Raw genomic sequence first — 16,197 nt, forward strand, 5'->3', positions numbered from 1 at the left:
CGATTGGCTAGAAGCCTAGAAACTATAACTATTTATGTAAGTTACCTTTTTAAAATAGCAACAAAAACATTACATTACCCTTTTGAAATATCAACAAAAACATTACACAACATATACAATATCTAACAAATCCCACAAAATTAAGGATTTTGTCATCTCTTTTCCACAAATCCTAGCCGTCGTTGTCCCTATCTCACTTGTCGTGTTTGAACACCCTTGCTCCGTCGAAAAATTATCAGAGCTTCTCTCCCATATTTTTTTTCGCCGCCATCCCCATCCACCTGCCAACTCCGTGCGTTGTCTTTTCCTTCATCTGAATATTAATTTTCATCGAAGCTCTGATTCAAGAACTTCTTCTCTCCAAATATATCTTGTATGACATATGTATGTCAATGTATACACTTAACTACGCATGACTACATTGATATATATTGACATACACGTCACATATACATATACAATGATATACACATGTATGTCATTGGTAGATTAGTATGTCGTGTATATATCACTGTAGGTATATTGTTATATATAAGAGATACAATAATATACACCAGAGATACTCTGATTGCAGAACTCCTTCCCTCCACATATATCTTGTATGTCATACGTATGTCAATGTATACACTTGACTACGCATGACTACATTGATATATATTGACATACACCTCACATACACATATACAATGATATACACACTTTTATTTCAGTGGTATATTAGTATGTCGTCTGTATATCACTGTAGGTCTATTGTTATAAATAAGAGATACAATAGCATACACCAGAGATACACTAGATACACTAGATATACACTAGACATACATTCGTCCAACATTTAAAGCACTGCCACAGACCACCATAACCACAACTTGTTCCACCATAACATAGATCGCTTTTATACAAAAAAAAAGAGGAAGAGGTATTTCCTCGAAGATAGATCTGTCCAGATCTATTTAGGCATAAATATCTCGTCGACGAAAGATTGCTCAACTGAACTTTCAATGGAGAAGAGGATGATGTGGCTGTCGTCACGGTGATGGCTGGAGTTTCGGCAGCGGCCAGAGGTGAAGATGGGGGAATGGGTCAGCGGCTGAAGTATTCAGGAAATAAAGATTAGGAGACCACAATACAACAACAACAACAACATACCAGTATAATCCCACAAGGAGACCCAATATGAGCCTAAAATGGACGGACGTCCTATTTTCCTATAATGTTAGAATATTTTGAAAAGTGTTCTTATATTTGGTAATTAGGTGAAAGTACCTTTAAAATTGGTAATTAATATTCCTTTTGCATCATGTAGGTAAAAATCTCTTCATTTCTTGTATCTGATTCATTTATTAAGTGTTCTTCTAATTAATACTTCCATCTCTAGCATTTTTCAACAAAAATAAGTAACCACCAGAATTGAAGTGTTTGCTTAATTTTAAGCTTATTATGGTCCATTGCCATACTAACTGGTACAATATAAAATTTTGCTTTCCTTTCTGCCTTGGCATGTCTTGCAACTTATTTTTCCTTCTTATTGGGGAAAGTACAAAAACACAGATAAAATCTTCCATCATGCTGTCATAGAACACAAGGCAATCAATCTACTAGATGAACAACTGTTAGAAGCAGTTAAGCACTAGGCAAATTGTCTCATAAAAAGAATAGCTACTATAGCAATCATGTTGCATAGAGTACTACAAATCTGTCTAACATGCTAGTAACAATTTCCTTTCGTCCTGTCTGAAATAGAATAATCACCATATCACCATTCGGATGGGCTTGGCAGTGGATCCATGTAATCAAACATGTCCAAGGGAAAGTCATCGATGAAGCTATCTGGGGTAAGGGGGTTGTCCATTTCTCTCTTCACTGTAATCTCAGAGCTTCTCTCTTGTCCTGAACACGACGACCCTTGAGGGACTTGCACATTTCCTATATCAGAAGCACTAAGCTGCCCGAAATAATCTAAGAAGTCAGTCTCCTCAAGTTTCATGGGTAATTCTTGATATTCGAGTGAGTGACCAAAGTTAGTTTGGACTGGAATCTGAGTAAAAGGGAGCGGAAACTGTGGCCAGATGCAGGTTCTCTTCTCATAGGGAGTGAACTCAAGTTGAAGCAGTTCTGGCTCAAAAGGAAATGAAGTTGAATTCACTAGCTCTGGCAGTGGGACCATGTTGGTTGTGTCAAAGCTATTCATATAGGATGATGAGCAATACTGGGACATGGACAAAGACCTTTCCTCTGCCAATGAGTTCAATTTTGGTGCCTGAAATTCAAATAGAGAATCCAATCCACAAGTTGAAAGGCATAAACATATAACCTCTGGCTGGTAGAAGAGTTAGAACACTAATATCTTTTTCTTATCTTAACAATGTTTCTTTCTATGCCATTTTAGAGTTTTAAGTATACTGTCACAGACTGACCACAAGTGAGGAAGCTGGGGGGAACAAGGTCCATGAAGTTTTCACATGCCCATTTGATGAGATCTTGAGTAAAGAACCAGTCAGACAAGGTTTCAATAATTTAGCCATACCAATTTTACAGCAGATTCACCTAAATAAATTTGGTCAGAGTTGACAATACTAGTGTGTGACATTAACAGGAAAAATAACGTTGATATCAAAGGAAGCAAGATAATTTTGTTTTTCTTTCCTTTAAGACTCAGCGTTCAACTGTTCGTATGGGCGAGGGGAAAGAGACAAAATATTTATAAAGATTAAAGAACAAAAATAAAGTTCCAAAAGAATTGAAGTAAAAGATCCATTCGTCAGAGCTCACAAATTTTGGACTCATGGACCTTTTCGGGACATTTACTAAGCTACGAAAAAACAGTAGAGTTTGAATTTAATTTAAGGAATGCAGGAAACTGTTCCATAATCAACAACATTTCTATCCTAAAACGTAATGATGGCAAAAGCACCTTGTTCTTGGACATCATTACCAACTATATATATACATTCCATCAAGACCAAATTCACATCAATCTGAACTAACACAGAAAGCAGAACACTTAATGAATGAAAATATCCATTTTGAGCAAAAGATGATAAACCAGAGAGCATTACTGCTTTGTGACAAGAATAGTGAATTACCTCAACTGAGGGAACTTTTTGAAGAGCAGAAGGGGCTTCCCTGTTGATATTCTTTTGTGGTTTACTTGGCTGTGGCGCTGAGTTCCGCAGAATCTTAGCCAATCTCTTTTGCCGGCTACTCCAAAAATTCTTGACATCATTGTCAGTTCTTCCAGGCAAATATGTAGCAATTCTAGCCCATTTGTTCCCAAATTGTGCCTGCAGTTCAATTACAGTCCTCTCCTCCTCTGCTGAAAACTTCACTCCACTTTTCACCCAAAAGAAAAGATAGTCAAATACTAACACTAAGCATAAAAACAAACATCAGATATGCATTGCAAAATCATCAATGCTATCGCAGCAAAAATCTCACCTTTTGATTTCTCCATCAAATGTCACGACTTAAGCGAATTTACAAGAAGAAGTAACATAACGAACAATGAAACAGAGGAAAAACAGCAAACCCCACCATGAAAATACTTCAAAATAGAACAAAATTTCCATAAAATCTCAGCAAATCGGATAATTCCAAGAACCAAAAAAAGCAGAACAAAGAAACCCATACCAAAAGATCAGACTAGTACAACAGTGCCGATTTGCTGAGAACTTCACTCCACTTTCATCCAAAAGAAAAGAAAGTGAAAATAACACAAAAGGTAAAATCTTCATTTTCAGTTGACAGAAACACATACTAACATTAAATCATAAAAACAAACATCTGATACACATAGGCAAATAGTCAGTGCTATAGCAGTAAATTTCTACCTTTTGAATTCTCCATCAAATATCAACAACTTAAAGCGAATTTACAACAAGAAGAAGTAAAATATCTAATAAAGAAACAGAGGAAAATTCTTCAACATAGAACAAAATTTCCATAAAATCTCAGCAAATTCAAAGAAACAAAAAAACCATAAGCAAAACCCCAATTTTCCTACCCCAAACATGCAGACCCCTCTGTTGTATTCCACCAAATCCCAACAATTTTGCAATTCTAACAAGTAGGAAATAGTAGAACAAAGAACCCACAACCAAAAACCCTTTTTGCAAGAAATTCAACAGGTAAATCCAACTATTTCCCAACAAGGATGAAAATGCTTCAACCTAGAACAGAAATTCCACAAACTCTTAACAAGTTCGCAACTTTAACAACAAAATCAAAAGACCAGAAACAACAAACCCATAACCAAAAACTAAATTTGCAAGCAATGCAACAACAAATTCCCACTATTTCTCAACCAACAAAGAAAAGACAGCTAATTTACAATTCTAAGAAGGAAAAAAAGAGCATTGACAAAGAGAACTTTCTGCAAGAAACCTACCAACAGTAATTTCCCAACCCCAACAAAAACCCCAAAACAAAGAAACACAAAAAACAGAGAAACATGCTAAACCCCTCGATGAAAAATGCTTCAACATAGAACAGAAATTCCACAAACTCTTAGTTTAACAGCAAAATCAAAAGAGCAAAAACTAAATTTGCAAGCACTGCAGCAAAAATACCCACTATTTTCTCAACCCAACAAAGAAAAGACAGCAAATTTACAATTCTAAGAAGAAAAAAAGGAGCATTATGAAGAAACACTTTTTCTGCAAGCAATGTAGAAGTAAAAACAGAGTAGTTTAGTTTACGTTTTCAAGTTGGGTCTCAGTTTATTGACCCAACGAAGACGACAAGATTTTCCAGTACGCTGTAAAAGTCCTTTGGATCGAACGGAGCTCCAATTTCTTGGCCCATATTTCTTCACATGTTTAATCAACACTTCATCTTCTTCAACTTTCCATGGCCCTTTCTTTATCATCTCACTCATTTTCCACTCCCACTAATTACAACAACTATTATAATTGTCCTTCGATCTTTTTGCTGCAAGTTTGATTATTATCTTCTTCTTTTTTTTTATGGGTTTTTGTTTGTTTATTTAATGAGTTTGTGGGTAGTGACAGTTAAGGCGGTTATAAGCACTATCTTCCCACCATTTAGCCCCTGTTCCCTATTTTTCTGTAGAATTCAAATCTGGGATAAAAGGGAAAAAAGAAAAAGGAAAAAAAGAAATTTAGACGTGGGAGTAAAATTACCTTATTGTTGTATACTAGTGTATTCTTCAATGGTTCATAATTCATAAGTTGACCATTGGCTTTTCGGTAATTTGACTTAGAACACTACTTCTAGTATTTTCGGTAATTTACGTGCACCAGGTATTTATATCAGGCCATACTAATGATTAAGCGATAAATAAAAGTAAAAATAATTGTTAAATAACTATAATTTAATGATGTTAAACATGTATTACGTCAGGTAAGTTTTAGAAAATATGACTAAACAAATTTCTTGAATGGGTTTACTTGAAAGAATTTTAAAAGTTCTTACTGAGGCGAATGCGTGTAATTAAAGGAGATAACATGATATTTATATTCATTAATCTAACTACCTAATAGATGAATGAAAACACGCGCAAATCTTTTTTAAAAGTTTGAATCGAAAGTGTCTAATTGGAGCATTTTATTAGAAATTGAGATGTTTTTAATTGGAATAGGGCTTAGTTCGAGTGTTTAAATGAAAAGTGTAAAGGGTTGGCTTTGTATCAGTGTTTTTAATGGCGGGGACGTGAGGCAGGGCATTTTACTTAGTACGGGGCGAGGCATAAGCCCCATGGATCTTTAAATTTTTAATTTATAATGTAGTAAAATAGTGTAACAACACACAAATTATAAAAAATATATTAATAGTTTTAAAAAATTAAAAACATGATTAAAGAAACTCATAGAAAACAAAACTTCTAACATGATTTTACAAGTATAATTAATGCAATGATTTAAAACATATTATAAGATGCAAACCAACACTAACATCTTACTTTTCAAACAGTAAAAGGATCACAATTTCTTAAAGCATACTACTATCATACTATGCTGTAATTTACCTCCCTAAAAGAAAATAATCAATAAACTTTATCATATTATAATTAAAACATCACTCCTCCATGAATATAAATAAAATTATATTCAATTAGTAAAATAATAAACTATTAAAATTTTGAGACATAAGACAAAAACGTGAAGACCAATGTCAAGTAAAGATGTAAAATTCGGCTATGTTTTTTTTTTAAAACGTTAAGTGATATTCTCCCTCACAAGTCACAATGTTCTCAAATAGTAAATATGCAATACTACAGTTTGTTATTTGAGTTAATCTCAATCGTCCTATTTTTATAAATGAAGAAAACTATTAAGCATCATTCATTTAATAAAGAAATATGATGGTCAATAATGTTAATTGAGGAATTTAATACATAATTTGTGTAAGAACTCTTAGGCGAGCCTCGAGCGTTGGACGTTAGGCGTGTTTAGGGCGTACAGTCGGGCGCTTAGGGCGTAAGCCTCACAGAACTAAGCCCCACACGTAAGCCCCGAGAAGTTTTGCCAGTGCCTCGAGGCGAGTCTCAAGACTGCCTTTTAAAACACTGCTATGTATTAAGCCTACATTTTTTATACTATCAAATTGAATTCACTTAGAGATAATACATAATTACCCCGGAACTTGTATCTTATTTTTAAGAAGACACTTCAACTTTACAAGGGTCCAATTACCCCTGAACAACTTTGAAATGGAAATAATTTGCCCTTTTTCAGTCACCTGACATAGTAAGTGTATGCTACTCACTCTCCTAGGGAGAATGAGGAACAAAAAGAAACGACTACAATTTTATTTTTACGATAATTTTTTATATAATGTATCTTCCTATTTTTCTTGATTTTTTCCTTATTCTTTTTCTCTTTTCTTTCTTCTTCAATAAATCTGTTGTCATTTCCCCCCGCCACTCCCAATGCCATTATTTTTGCCACAACTCCACCAACCTTTTACCACTACCTCCTCAACTCTGTTTTTCAATTTCAAAATCTTATCCAAAAAAAAATTCCCTTACGTTTCGAACAATTTTTCAAAACCCATTACATTGAATTGTAGTAATTTAGGAACTTTTTTTTATATGAGTTTCAGCCCAACGCCTTATAAATCCTCATTTGATTTTTTTGAAACCTTCATCTTTAATTGTGCTGGAGTTATATAAAAAAGAGATAACTAATTGATGATATCCCCAATGTTAAGATGACTGCTATTAGTTGACTGATAGTTAGTTAAGTGAGGTTAACATAAAGTTAGTTAGTTAGACGTGTAGGTAGTTAGTTGTAGGAGTTAGTTACGATGTTGCAGCGATCAATGAGCTGTACATGATCTGGATGAGATAATAGTCAAAATACCCCCCAACGTTTGACCAAAATGCCAACTACACACCTAACCTTTGCGTTGGACCTATTACCCCCCTGGATAATTTTTTTCAGTATTAAAATGCCCTTTTTTGCTTGATGTGGACAAGAGCGTATTACTACACCGCCGCTGGCGCGTTATAGCCTTTAAAAAAAGCATCTGATGTGTTTTAAAATGCCAACTGGACTGCCACATAGATGCCACATAGATAAATTTAAATTCCCTCCATTTTTAGGCTACTTCATCTTCTTCTTCACCCTATTTAACACCCATCTCCATTTTTTTGGTCAAAATAATACCCATTATAAATTTAGAGCTAGGATAGTGATTATTCTTATAATCACTGTTTTCCCAAATCAAATTCACAAAAAAAAAAAAAAATCTGAAGAAAAAAAAAACGAAAATCTGGAAAAAAAAAAAAGGTTGAAAATCTAATCTTGTTAAAGAAAATCTGATTGAAAGTTGCTTGTTTGGAGTTGCTACTTGTTGCTTGGTTGGAGTTGTTTAAGCACTAATTCTTTGATTTAGGGAGAAAACTAAACTCCATTGTTAGAAATTTGGAGAAAGTTATGAAGAACACCAAGTGGGTTTTTAAAGGGCAATTCGCGAATTGCCCTTCGTTTGGGGTGGTCTTTAAATTTTGCCCTCATATTTGAAATCTTTAAATTTTGCCCTTCGGCTAAAACCCATAGGTTCCAGTTCGAACCCACACGCGATTAAAAAATTTGAAAAAAATTCGCAAGGCGAGTTAAATTTCGCTATGCCCCCAACGGATACACTTGTGAAGGAATTCCAAGTTATGCCGGACCGCATACTTATGCCTTATGGGCAGACTTGGCATAAGAGGTATCAATGGGTCCGCATAACTTTGATAATTCCTTCACAAAGTTATGCGGTCCCAGATAAAAGTTTGCCCATTAAATTTTGCCTTATAAGGCAAACTTTTGTTATACCTTATGAGAACTTACGCCTTATGGGGCATACTTTTAGTTATGTTTTATGGGACACACTTTTAGCTAAGGCATTACTAAAAGTTTCCCTTGAAAAGTTAAAAAAAATATATATATATGCTTCAAGGGAAAGTCTGCCCCCTCCGGCAGACTTTTAGTTGTGTTTAAGTAAAAGTCTGCCGGAGGGGGCAGACTTTTAGTTGTGTTTAAGTAAAAGTCTGCCGGAGGGGGCAGACTTTTAGTTGTGTTTAAGTAAAAGTCTGCCGAAGGGGGCAGACTTTGCCTTATATATATATATATATATATATATATATATTTACTTTTCAAGGTAAACTTTTAGTTATGCCTTAACTAAAAAGTATGCCCCAAAGACATAACTAAAAGTATGCCCATAATGCGAAAGTTTTTCTTAAGGCATAACTTAAACTTTGCCTTATAAGGCAAAGTCTATGTATTAAGGAAAGTTCTTGCCTTATGGGGCATAATTTTGTTATGCCTTAACTAAAATCTCCGCCCATAAGGCATAACTAAACTATGTCTTAGGAAAAATTACATTTATGGGGGCAGACTTTTAGTTATGCCGGATCCGGCATAACTTTAGCTTTTCCTTAAAGATTGTATGCCGGATCCGGCATACTCTCCCCCAGTCCTGCCTTGCGAAATTATTTTTTTATTTTATGCTTGAGCGGGGGTTCGAACCCAGAACTTTATGTATTCTTGATTGTTTGATCAAATTAATGGATGAAATTTGTTCTACTTGGTGTTAAGAAGCTTCCTTTCACATTTGAATTTTTTTCCCAAATAAAATTCAAAAAAAAAAATCTGAAAAAAAAAAAAACGAAAATCTGGAAAAAAAAAAAAAAAAAAGGTTGAAAATCTAATCTTGTTAAAGAAAATCTGATTGAAAGTTGCTTGTTTGGAGTTACTACTTGTTGCTTGGTTGGAGTTGTTTAAGCTAAGCACTAATTCTTTGAGTTGATTTGGGGAGAAAATTAAACTCCATTGTTAGGAATTTGAGAAAACTATGAAGAACACCAAGTGGGTTTCTTTAAATTCTTAATTGTTTGATCAAATTAATGGATGAACTTTGTTCTACTTGGTATTAGGAAGCTTTCTTTCACATTTGGGTTTTTTTGGATCAAATTTGAGGAAGTTGGTGTGATTTTTTTTTCAACTCCTAATGAAGATGATGATGATGATGATGTTGATGAAGATGAAGAAGAATTGGGTATGGGTTTTTGGATCCTCATACCGAAAATGGAGTGTGGAAAATTGAGAGATTTTTTTTTTTTTTTTTTTGAAGAAGAGTAAATGGATGGAGGAAGGGGGAAATTAATAAAAAATGAGGGGGAAATTAAAGATGTGGCACGTGGGCCGTGCGCGTGTGGACAAGCACCTGTAAATAATTTGAGGTTGTCATATTGACCGCCACATCAAAAAAGGGGCATTTTAATATTGAAAAAAATTGTCCAAGGGGGTAATAGGACCAAAGCAAAGGTTCGGTGTGTAGTTGACATTTTGGTCAAACGTTGGGGAGTATTTTGACTATTATCTCTGATCTGGATTAATAAGTTAAACTTGTATATATAGGTGGACGATATTTTGTAATAGTTAGTTATCATTTTGTACTCAATCATTGAAATGAAATTTAGTTGAAACCTTCATTTTCTCTCTCGTTTCTGTTCTTAGTTTTCAGTTCTCTCATTCATATCAATCTATTATAGATATTTTGACATGGTATAAGAGCTTTTCTGATTGAATTTAGAGTTTTCACTGTAGAATTGAAGGAAAACTGAGAAATTTGATCCAGTTTTACCTAATTCTTCTATTACTTAGTTGTTAAGCTTCATCTAAATTATTAATGTAACGACCCGTTCGGTCTTTATTTAATATTTCGCGAAACCATGCCCAATCTAGGTCAAGGATTGTAAATAATAAGCTCCATGATGTGTTTTAAGAGTTAAGAGTAGGAAAAATCAATTTCGGAAGGTTTTGGAAATTTCGGTCCAGAAAATAAAGCGGACCGCTATAGCGGTCAGTGGACCGCCATAGCGGTACCGCTATAGCAGCTTAGCGACCGCCGCAGTGGTCCACACGGAAACAGTAGCCCGAATTTCTGTACTTAGTCTATTTTTCTCTCCCAATTCAACAAAAGCTCTCAAGGGCTGCTCCTAGAGGTGTCAATATGGGCTGGCCCAGCCCAACCCAACCCAGCCCTAAAGGGCCAAAGAATTAAATGGGCTAGGACGGGCTGACCCTTTTAATTGAAGGGCCTGCAAAATGGCAGCCCAACCCAGCCCTAAGCGGGTTAGGACGGGCCAGCCCTTTAAGTTTTTTCGTCTTCCGAAATAATATTTTCTAAGTGATTTTCGGTACAATTTGAACATGAAAATTTTGCAATATGAAATAGAATCTTCTACGACCCATTCTTGCGCAAATTCACATCATAGAAGAAAAAAATTTAAGAGAACAAATATAAATTATTATTTTTTATCACTAATTCAGATCACGTTCAAAAGAAATTAAACATAATATAAATTCTAAGACTAAAAAGTATTACTCTAGTTTCTAATTTACTACCCAGTAGTAAGTACATTCTTTTTTTCTCATTACTTTTTATCTTTTTGTTTAATTTACTTATATTTTTTTTTAAATTAATTAATTTATTATTCTTTTCTCCTCGAAATTTCAGCCTCACTAATCCTTGAGGGTTGGCGGCGGGCCAAGAGAGGTCAGCTTTGAGCCTCACTTCTATATGGGGCCAAAGAAATCCTAGCCCAACCCTACTTAAATAAAGGGTTGGGTTGGGCCGGCCTCGTGAACCAAGCCCATATTGACAGCTCTAGCTGCTCCTAGGGTTCCTCATGAAAGAAAACCATTGACCCCAAGAAAAAGAAACCCTTCTAATTTCTTTTCCACCCTTCCCTACGAACATGATCGCTCATGGATTCAGATAAAGGCCAAGCAGACGAGCAGTTCTTGGAGAATCAAATATCTCAGACGTCAAAGAGGTAGGTCACGGAGTTTGGATGGATGGACTTGTTAATGTGATTAAAATATGGTATAATTAGGGCTATAATAATAATGATTTAGTTTAATAGGAAGTGATGTTGTCACTAGGGAGATACCTCGTGTTTACTTTTATGCAACCCTAGAAGGGGATGAATTCCGTCTGTATGTCCTATTTTGTTGAACATTCATAAGGGTGTTTCCTTGAAAATAAGAGGTCGTATTAAAAGAATTATATTGAGTTGGGTTGACATTACGCTCATCAAAGGCTGGAATTATGATTGATTTGTTATGTAGTTTCGTGCATCGCACTGCATGGTTTATGCGGAGATACAGGTAACAGGCAAGGTTGAGTATGGGCATTGTGTTATCCAGCCTTGTGGCCGTTGAGCTGAGTACATGAATTGCGTATGTGTATATGAGCTGGATCCGCGGCCGAGGTTCCTTCCGGGGCGGAGGCTTGTGCTCGGGTCCGAGGAGTATTCCAGAACGAGTGGTACATGGACACCATGGGTGCCCTGCAGGTCATGGCTACTGAGAAAAGACATCAGATAGAGTGTGTGTACAATGTGTTTGGGCCCTGCATCGCATTACATTGCACTACATCTCATGATTTTATGTTTTACATGTGTGTATTACTGTCGTTAACATTGCTCATTTATTTCATGTGTTGTTGAGAGTCTAGTGGAGAGGGGGTTACACAAGGTAAGTGTAGTGTTGGTTGGCAGATAGTGATTTATTTTCCTGGATACATTGTATTATAGTAATAATGTGAGTAGGCGAACTCTTTTAACAACAAGGGTAAAAGCATAGCATACGGTGAGTGGGAGAGCGAGAGTTACACCAAAATATAGCTATGTATAGTAATTAGTTTAGACTATAGTTGTGCATAGTAAATACCTGATTGATGTAGTTACACCATGTAAAATTTCCTAAATAATTGTGAAAATATTGGCCTAAGTATTTTCATTAAGTGAAACCAAATACAACGACCACGTCAGCCAGATTTGAATGGAAGAACCAAAGTTGTCGGCATTGCGCCGTCCGACAACCAAATTTGAAACAGAAGAAACAAAAGGTCACCGGAGTTGCTCCGCCGGGTGAAGCAGAGATGAAAAAATAAGTGGGGGTCAGAGGCTTTGGAGAAATGAGGGAGAAGCGGAGTAGTGAGGTTTAATGTGAATTTACTATGAAATACAAAATATAGCTATGTATAGTAATTATTTTAAATTATAGTTGTGAATAGTAAATACCCAGTAGATGTTAGTTACACCATGTAAAATTTCCTAAATTGTATGGGAAAGTATTGGGCTATGTATTTTCATTAAGTGATAAGGGAGTTTTAACAATTTTTTGCACCAATATAATTGCCCTTCATAGAGACTGGTCTTTAATTTTTGCCCTCGTATTGTGATTTTTAATTTTTGTACTTTCTGCTTATTTAATGAAAATATCCCTGTATGCTTCCCTCGGCATAAGCTCCATAACATTTTTATCTTCGGAAAATGAACTTTTGCCTCGCTTGGCAAAAGTTCTGTAGGAACTAATTTATGCAACACAAGTTGTGTAGTATTTTTCAGATTATGTTGAGTGTTGAAAGTTTTTTCCTTTTCCGGCATAACTTGTGTGGATGTGATGATACATATGCCCAAGCTAAATGCTAACTGTGGCGAGCGGAATCTAAACTTATGCATTTTTTCAAATTATATTGAATGTTGAAAATTTTGCCTCGTCCGGCACAACTTATGGGATGTTATAATTTATATGTCGAAAGTAAACGCTAACTATGCCGGCCGAAATTAAATTTATGCGGCGCTAAAAGTGCTGGATGATAAAAATTAAAGAGGCAAATTTGAGTTTTAATATTGGGTTGCATAAAAGATTACTGGAGCATTCATGACTCGGGGGATCCAAACCCATTTTATTAAGCTCCTTTCTCTCTTTCTTTATTATTATTATTATTATTAAATGCTTTTTTTTTTCATAGAATATTACTGGAGCATTCACGACCCGTGGGATCCAAACCCATTTTAGTAAGTTCCTTTCTCTCTTTCTATCATCATCTATTCTTTAAATGTTTTTTATTTTTTTTTTATTTCCTGTTTTCTTTGAAACCTCGAGAACATCATAACGCATAACTCATAAGCATGAATAGCAAAAAACAAAAAAAGAAAATAGAATGTGCAATTGTAACTCTTTTAGAAAGATGATAATAATTATTTATTAGTGCTTTTTATCAAATAAAAAGCTAAAAGTACACATACGTTTATCGGCAACATAAAATATGTGTACTCGTTGCTAACAATAACATGGTAAATTAAATATTATTTTCACTCTCAATTTGTGCAACAAGAGATGCATAGGAACGGAAACTCTGGCTGGCATCTGCAACACTTGAATTTCTTGCACAATCCAAAGCCGCAACCTGAAGTTGTCCAAAACAAACATTCTCCATATATCAGAACAATAAAAAATATCATCACAAGACTTCGAATTAATTCAAAAAACATATTATAAGCCAATCCGGCAATGAGAGTCTATGTGCTTGGAAACCAAAACTTTGCAATTGTAATTTTCATCGTAAACATAATTATACTCATAAGAGAGATTTATGTTTTTAAAGTAATTTTTTGTTATTCTTTATTAACACGGGAAAAAAGATAAATAAAAAAAGGTAAGATATTCCTAAATTTAGGTATACTTACTTGCGATAGAGACACGAGTGCTACGACTCGCAGTAGACAAATCTAGTGAGATTATTGGTGATGTTGCTTCTTCTATAGGTGTTGGCTCAAGTACATATGGTGGTAATGTTGCTTCTTGTGCGGGTGTTGGCTCAAGTACATATGGTGGTGATGTTGCTACTTCTGCGGGTGTTGGCTCAAGTACATAGGATGGTGATGTTGCTTCTAGGGTTAATGGAGAAAAAACAACAAACAAGACAACAAACATGCACCACATAGCATTGGTTAGTTTTGCCATCTTAAAGGTACTTGTATGCTTGTAGCTACTTTTCTTTTCTCTCTTTCCCCCCTCTCTATTGAAGTGCTTTTAGGCATGTGATAGCTCTTCCTTTTATAGCAAAGATAGAACACAATTTAAAAGTTAGCAGTGTTTATTTTTTAGTAAGTAGTTACGATCAATTATTAGTATGCACTAGAGGAAATAGAGTCAAATTATAAAAACCATATGTTGATACATGTAATCCGTTTTAAAATACTGTAGAATAGAATATAAAATCATTGGGTGACAAAATATATGTATCAAGTACTACATTGGTACCTAAATGGTTAAGTTTTATCCTTTTTTGGCAATTTGATAGACATTTTTCAAAATTCTCTTTATGTAGTTACTTAAAAAGTATATTTGGTAACTGAATAATGTTTTTAACTCAATTTGTTTTTTGCTCAATATTATTATTTGGCAACTGAATAATGCTTTACGTGTAAATCTGTGAATGTTTATATGTATGCGTGTAATGTATGTATATACTTATAGCCTGTTTGACCAAGGTTATTTTTCCCCAAAAATACTTAATTTTTCTAATAAGTGCTTATTTTTAAAAAGAAAGGTGTTTGGTCAAGCTTTTGAGAGAAAATAAGTGGGGAGTAGTAGAAGCTGTTTTTTTAAGCTAAAAAAATAGCGTTTGCCCAAAAACACTTTTCGAAAAAGCACTTTTGAGAAAAATGCACACTTAGAAGCACTCTATAAAAATTTGGCCAAACACTAATTGTTGCTCAAAAGTATTTTTTTTTAATTAATTGAGCAACACAAATCTAACTTAAAAAAAGATTTTTTTATAAAGCCAAAAAAATGGAAGAGAAATGGAAGAGTCATTCTTTTTTACACGATCTGAGAAAAGAAAATAAGGTAAATAAGTTTAAAACACTAGCTCTTATATTGGTGCAAGTAATCATCTTTTTTATTGAATAGAAAAAACAAAACAAAAACACAATGTATAAACTGAGCAAATAAATTGACGGGTTGAATAACTGACCCGATCAGCGATCGAAATCAACTCGTCTACACCATCCGTCAGCTTGGGCTACAACTCAAATTGACCCGATCAGAAAATAACGTTAACAGACCAAAACCCCAGTTGGGGGTTTAAGGCCATTACAAAATCTATATTAGAGCTCTTTTGCTTGGCTGCGTTCAATTTTTGATCCAACCCTTTATCCTATATGTGTGTTAAATGGGTCAAACTTATATTAGAGAAATTTTAACATATGACTATAGTTTGGACACTATTTGCAAGGCGTAATTATGGTTTCGTTAATTACTGCTCGTAGCTACAAAGTGTTTGTCATCAGTTGTATTTTGCTATATCCATTTCAGTTGTATTCAACTTACTGTATTTAATTCAGTTGTATTCATTCGTAGCTACTTTTACAGTGTATTCAATTTACCCTATTCAAGCAACAAAAATTCAAAAAATACTAAGATATTCGACTGTATTCAATTTACTGTATTCATTCGTAACTACTATTACGTTGTATTACATTCACTGTATTCAATTCGGATGTTTTCAAACAATACAAATTCAAAATTTACAGGAACTTGTTGGAAAAATCTCCTTCGGAATATAGAAATACAGGCAAAAATATAAAAAATACGATGACGGCTGTGGAGGTGATGACGATGGCCAGATCTGGAACTCAAAATCGTTGGAATAATGGATACAATAAATCACACATGGCGGCCAGATTTGGAAACGACCAGATATGAAACCTAGCTCCGACACCATCAGATCATCGACCAGATCTAAAATCAAATACAACAATCACTTCCCCCAAATCTGAAATGGAAGAACCAAAGGTCGTCGGCCTTGTGTCGTCTGGTATTCAGATCTGAAACAGAAAAAATAAAAAGTCCAGGATTTACTCCGTCCGGCGAAGCAGAGACGAAG

General features: G+C 34.8%; 2 protein-coding genes across 2 annotated transcripts; both read right to left on the minus strand.

Moving 5' to 3' along the window:
• Positions 1 to 1,590: 1,590 nt before the first annotated feature.
• LOC132064114 (transcription factor DUO1) lies at positions 1,591 to 5,043 on the minus strand. The gene is made up of 3 exons (XM_059457002.1): positions 4,698 to 5,043; positions 3,087 to 3,333; positions 1,591 to 2,260 (listed from the first exon to the last, which is right to left on the minus strand). Exons 1-3 carry the CDS (start codon positions 4,874 to 4,876, stop codon positions 1,757 to 1,759), a joined length of 930 nt encoding a protein of 309 aa, XP_059312985.1. The 5' UTR covers positions 4,877 to 5,043; the 3' UTR covers positions 1,591 to 1,756.
• An 8,449-nt stretch (positions 5,044 to 13,492) lies between these two features.
• Positions 13,493 to 14,338, minus strand: LOC132062654 (uncharacterized). Its single transcript, XM_059455187.1, has 2 exons — positions 13,994 to 14,338; positions 13,493 to 13,713 (listed from the first exon to the last, which is right to left on the minus strand). The coding sequence occupies exons 1-2, from the start codon at positions 14,268 to 14,270 to the stop codon at positions 13,625 to 13,627; spliced, it is 366 nt and encodes a 121-aa protein (XP_059311170.1). The 5' UTR covers positions 14,271 to 14,338; the 3' UTR covers positions 13,493 to 13,624.
• Between the last annotated feature and the right edge of the window lie 1,859 nt (positions 14,339 to 16,197).

Source organism: Lycium ferocissimum, chromosome 7, assembly GCF_029784015.1.
Source record: "Lycium ferocissimum isolate CSIRO_LF1 chromosome 7, AGI_CSIRO_Lferr_CH_V1, whole genome shotgun sequence".
Taxonomy (NCBI): domain Eukaryota; kingdom Viridiplantae; phylum Streptophyta; class Magnoliopsida; order Solanales; family Solanaceae; genus Lycium; species Lycium ferocissimum.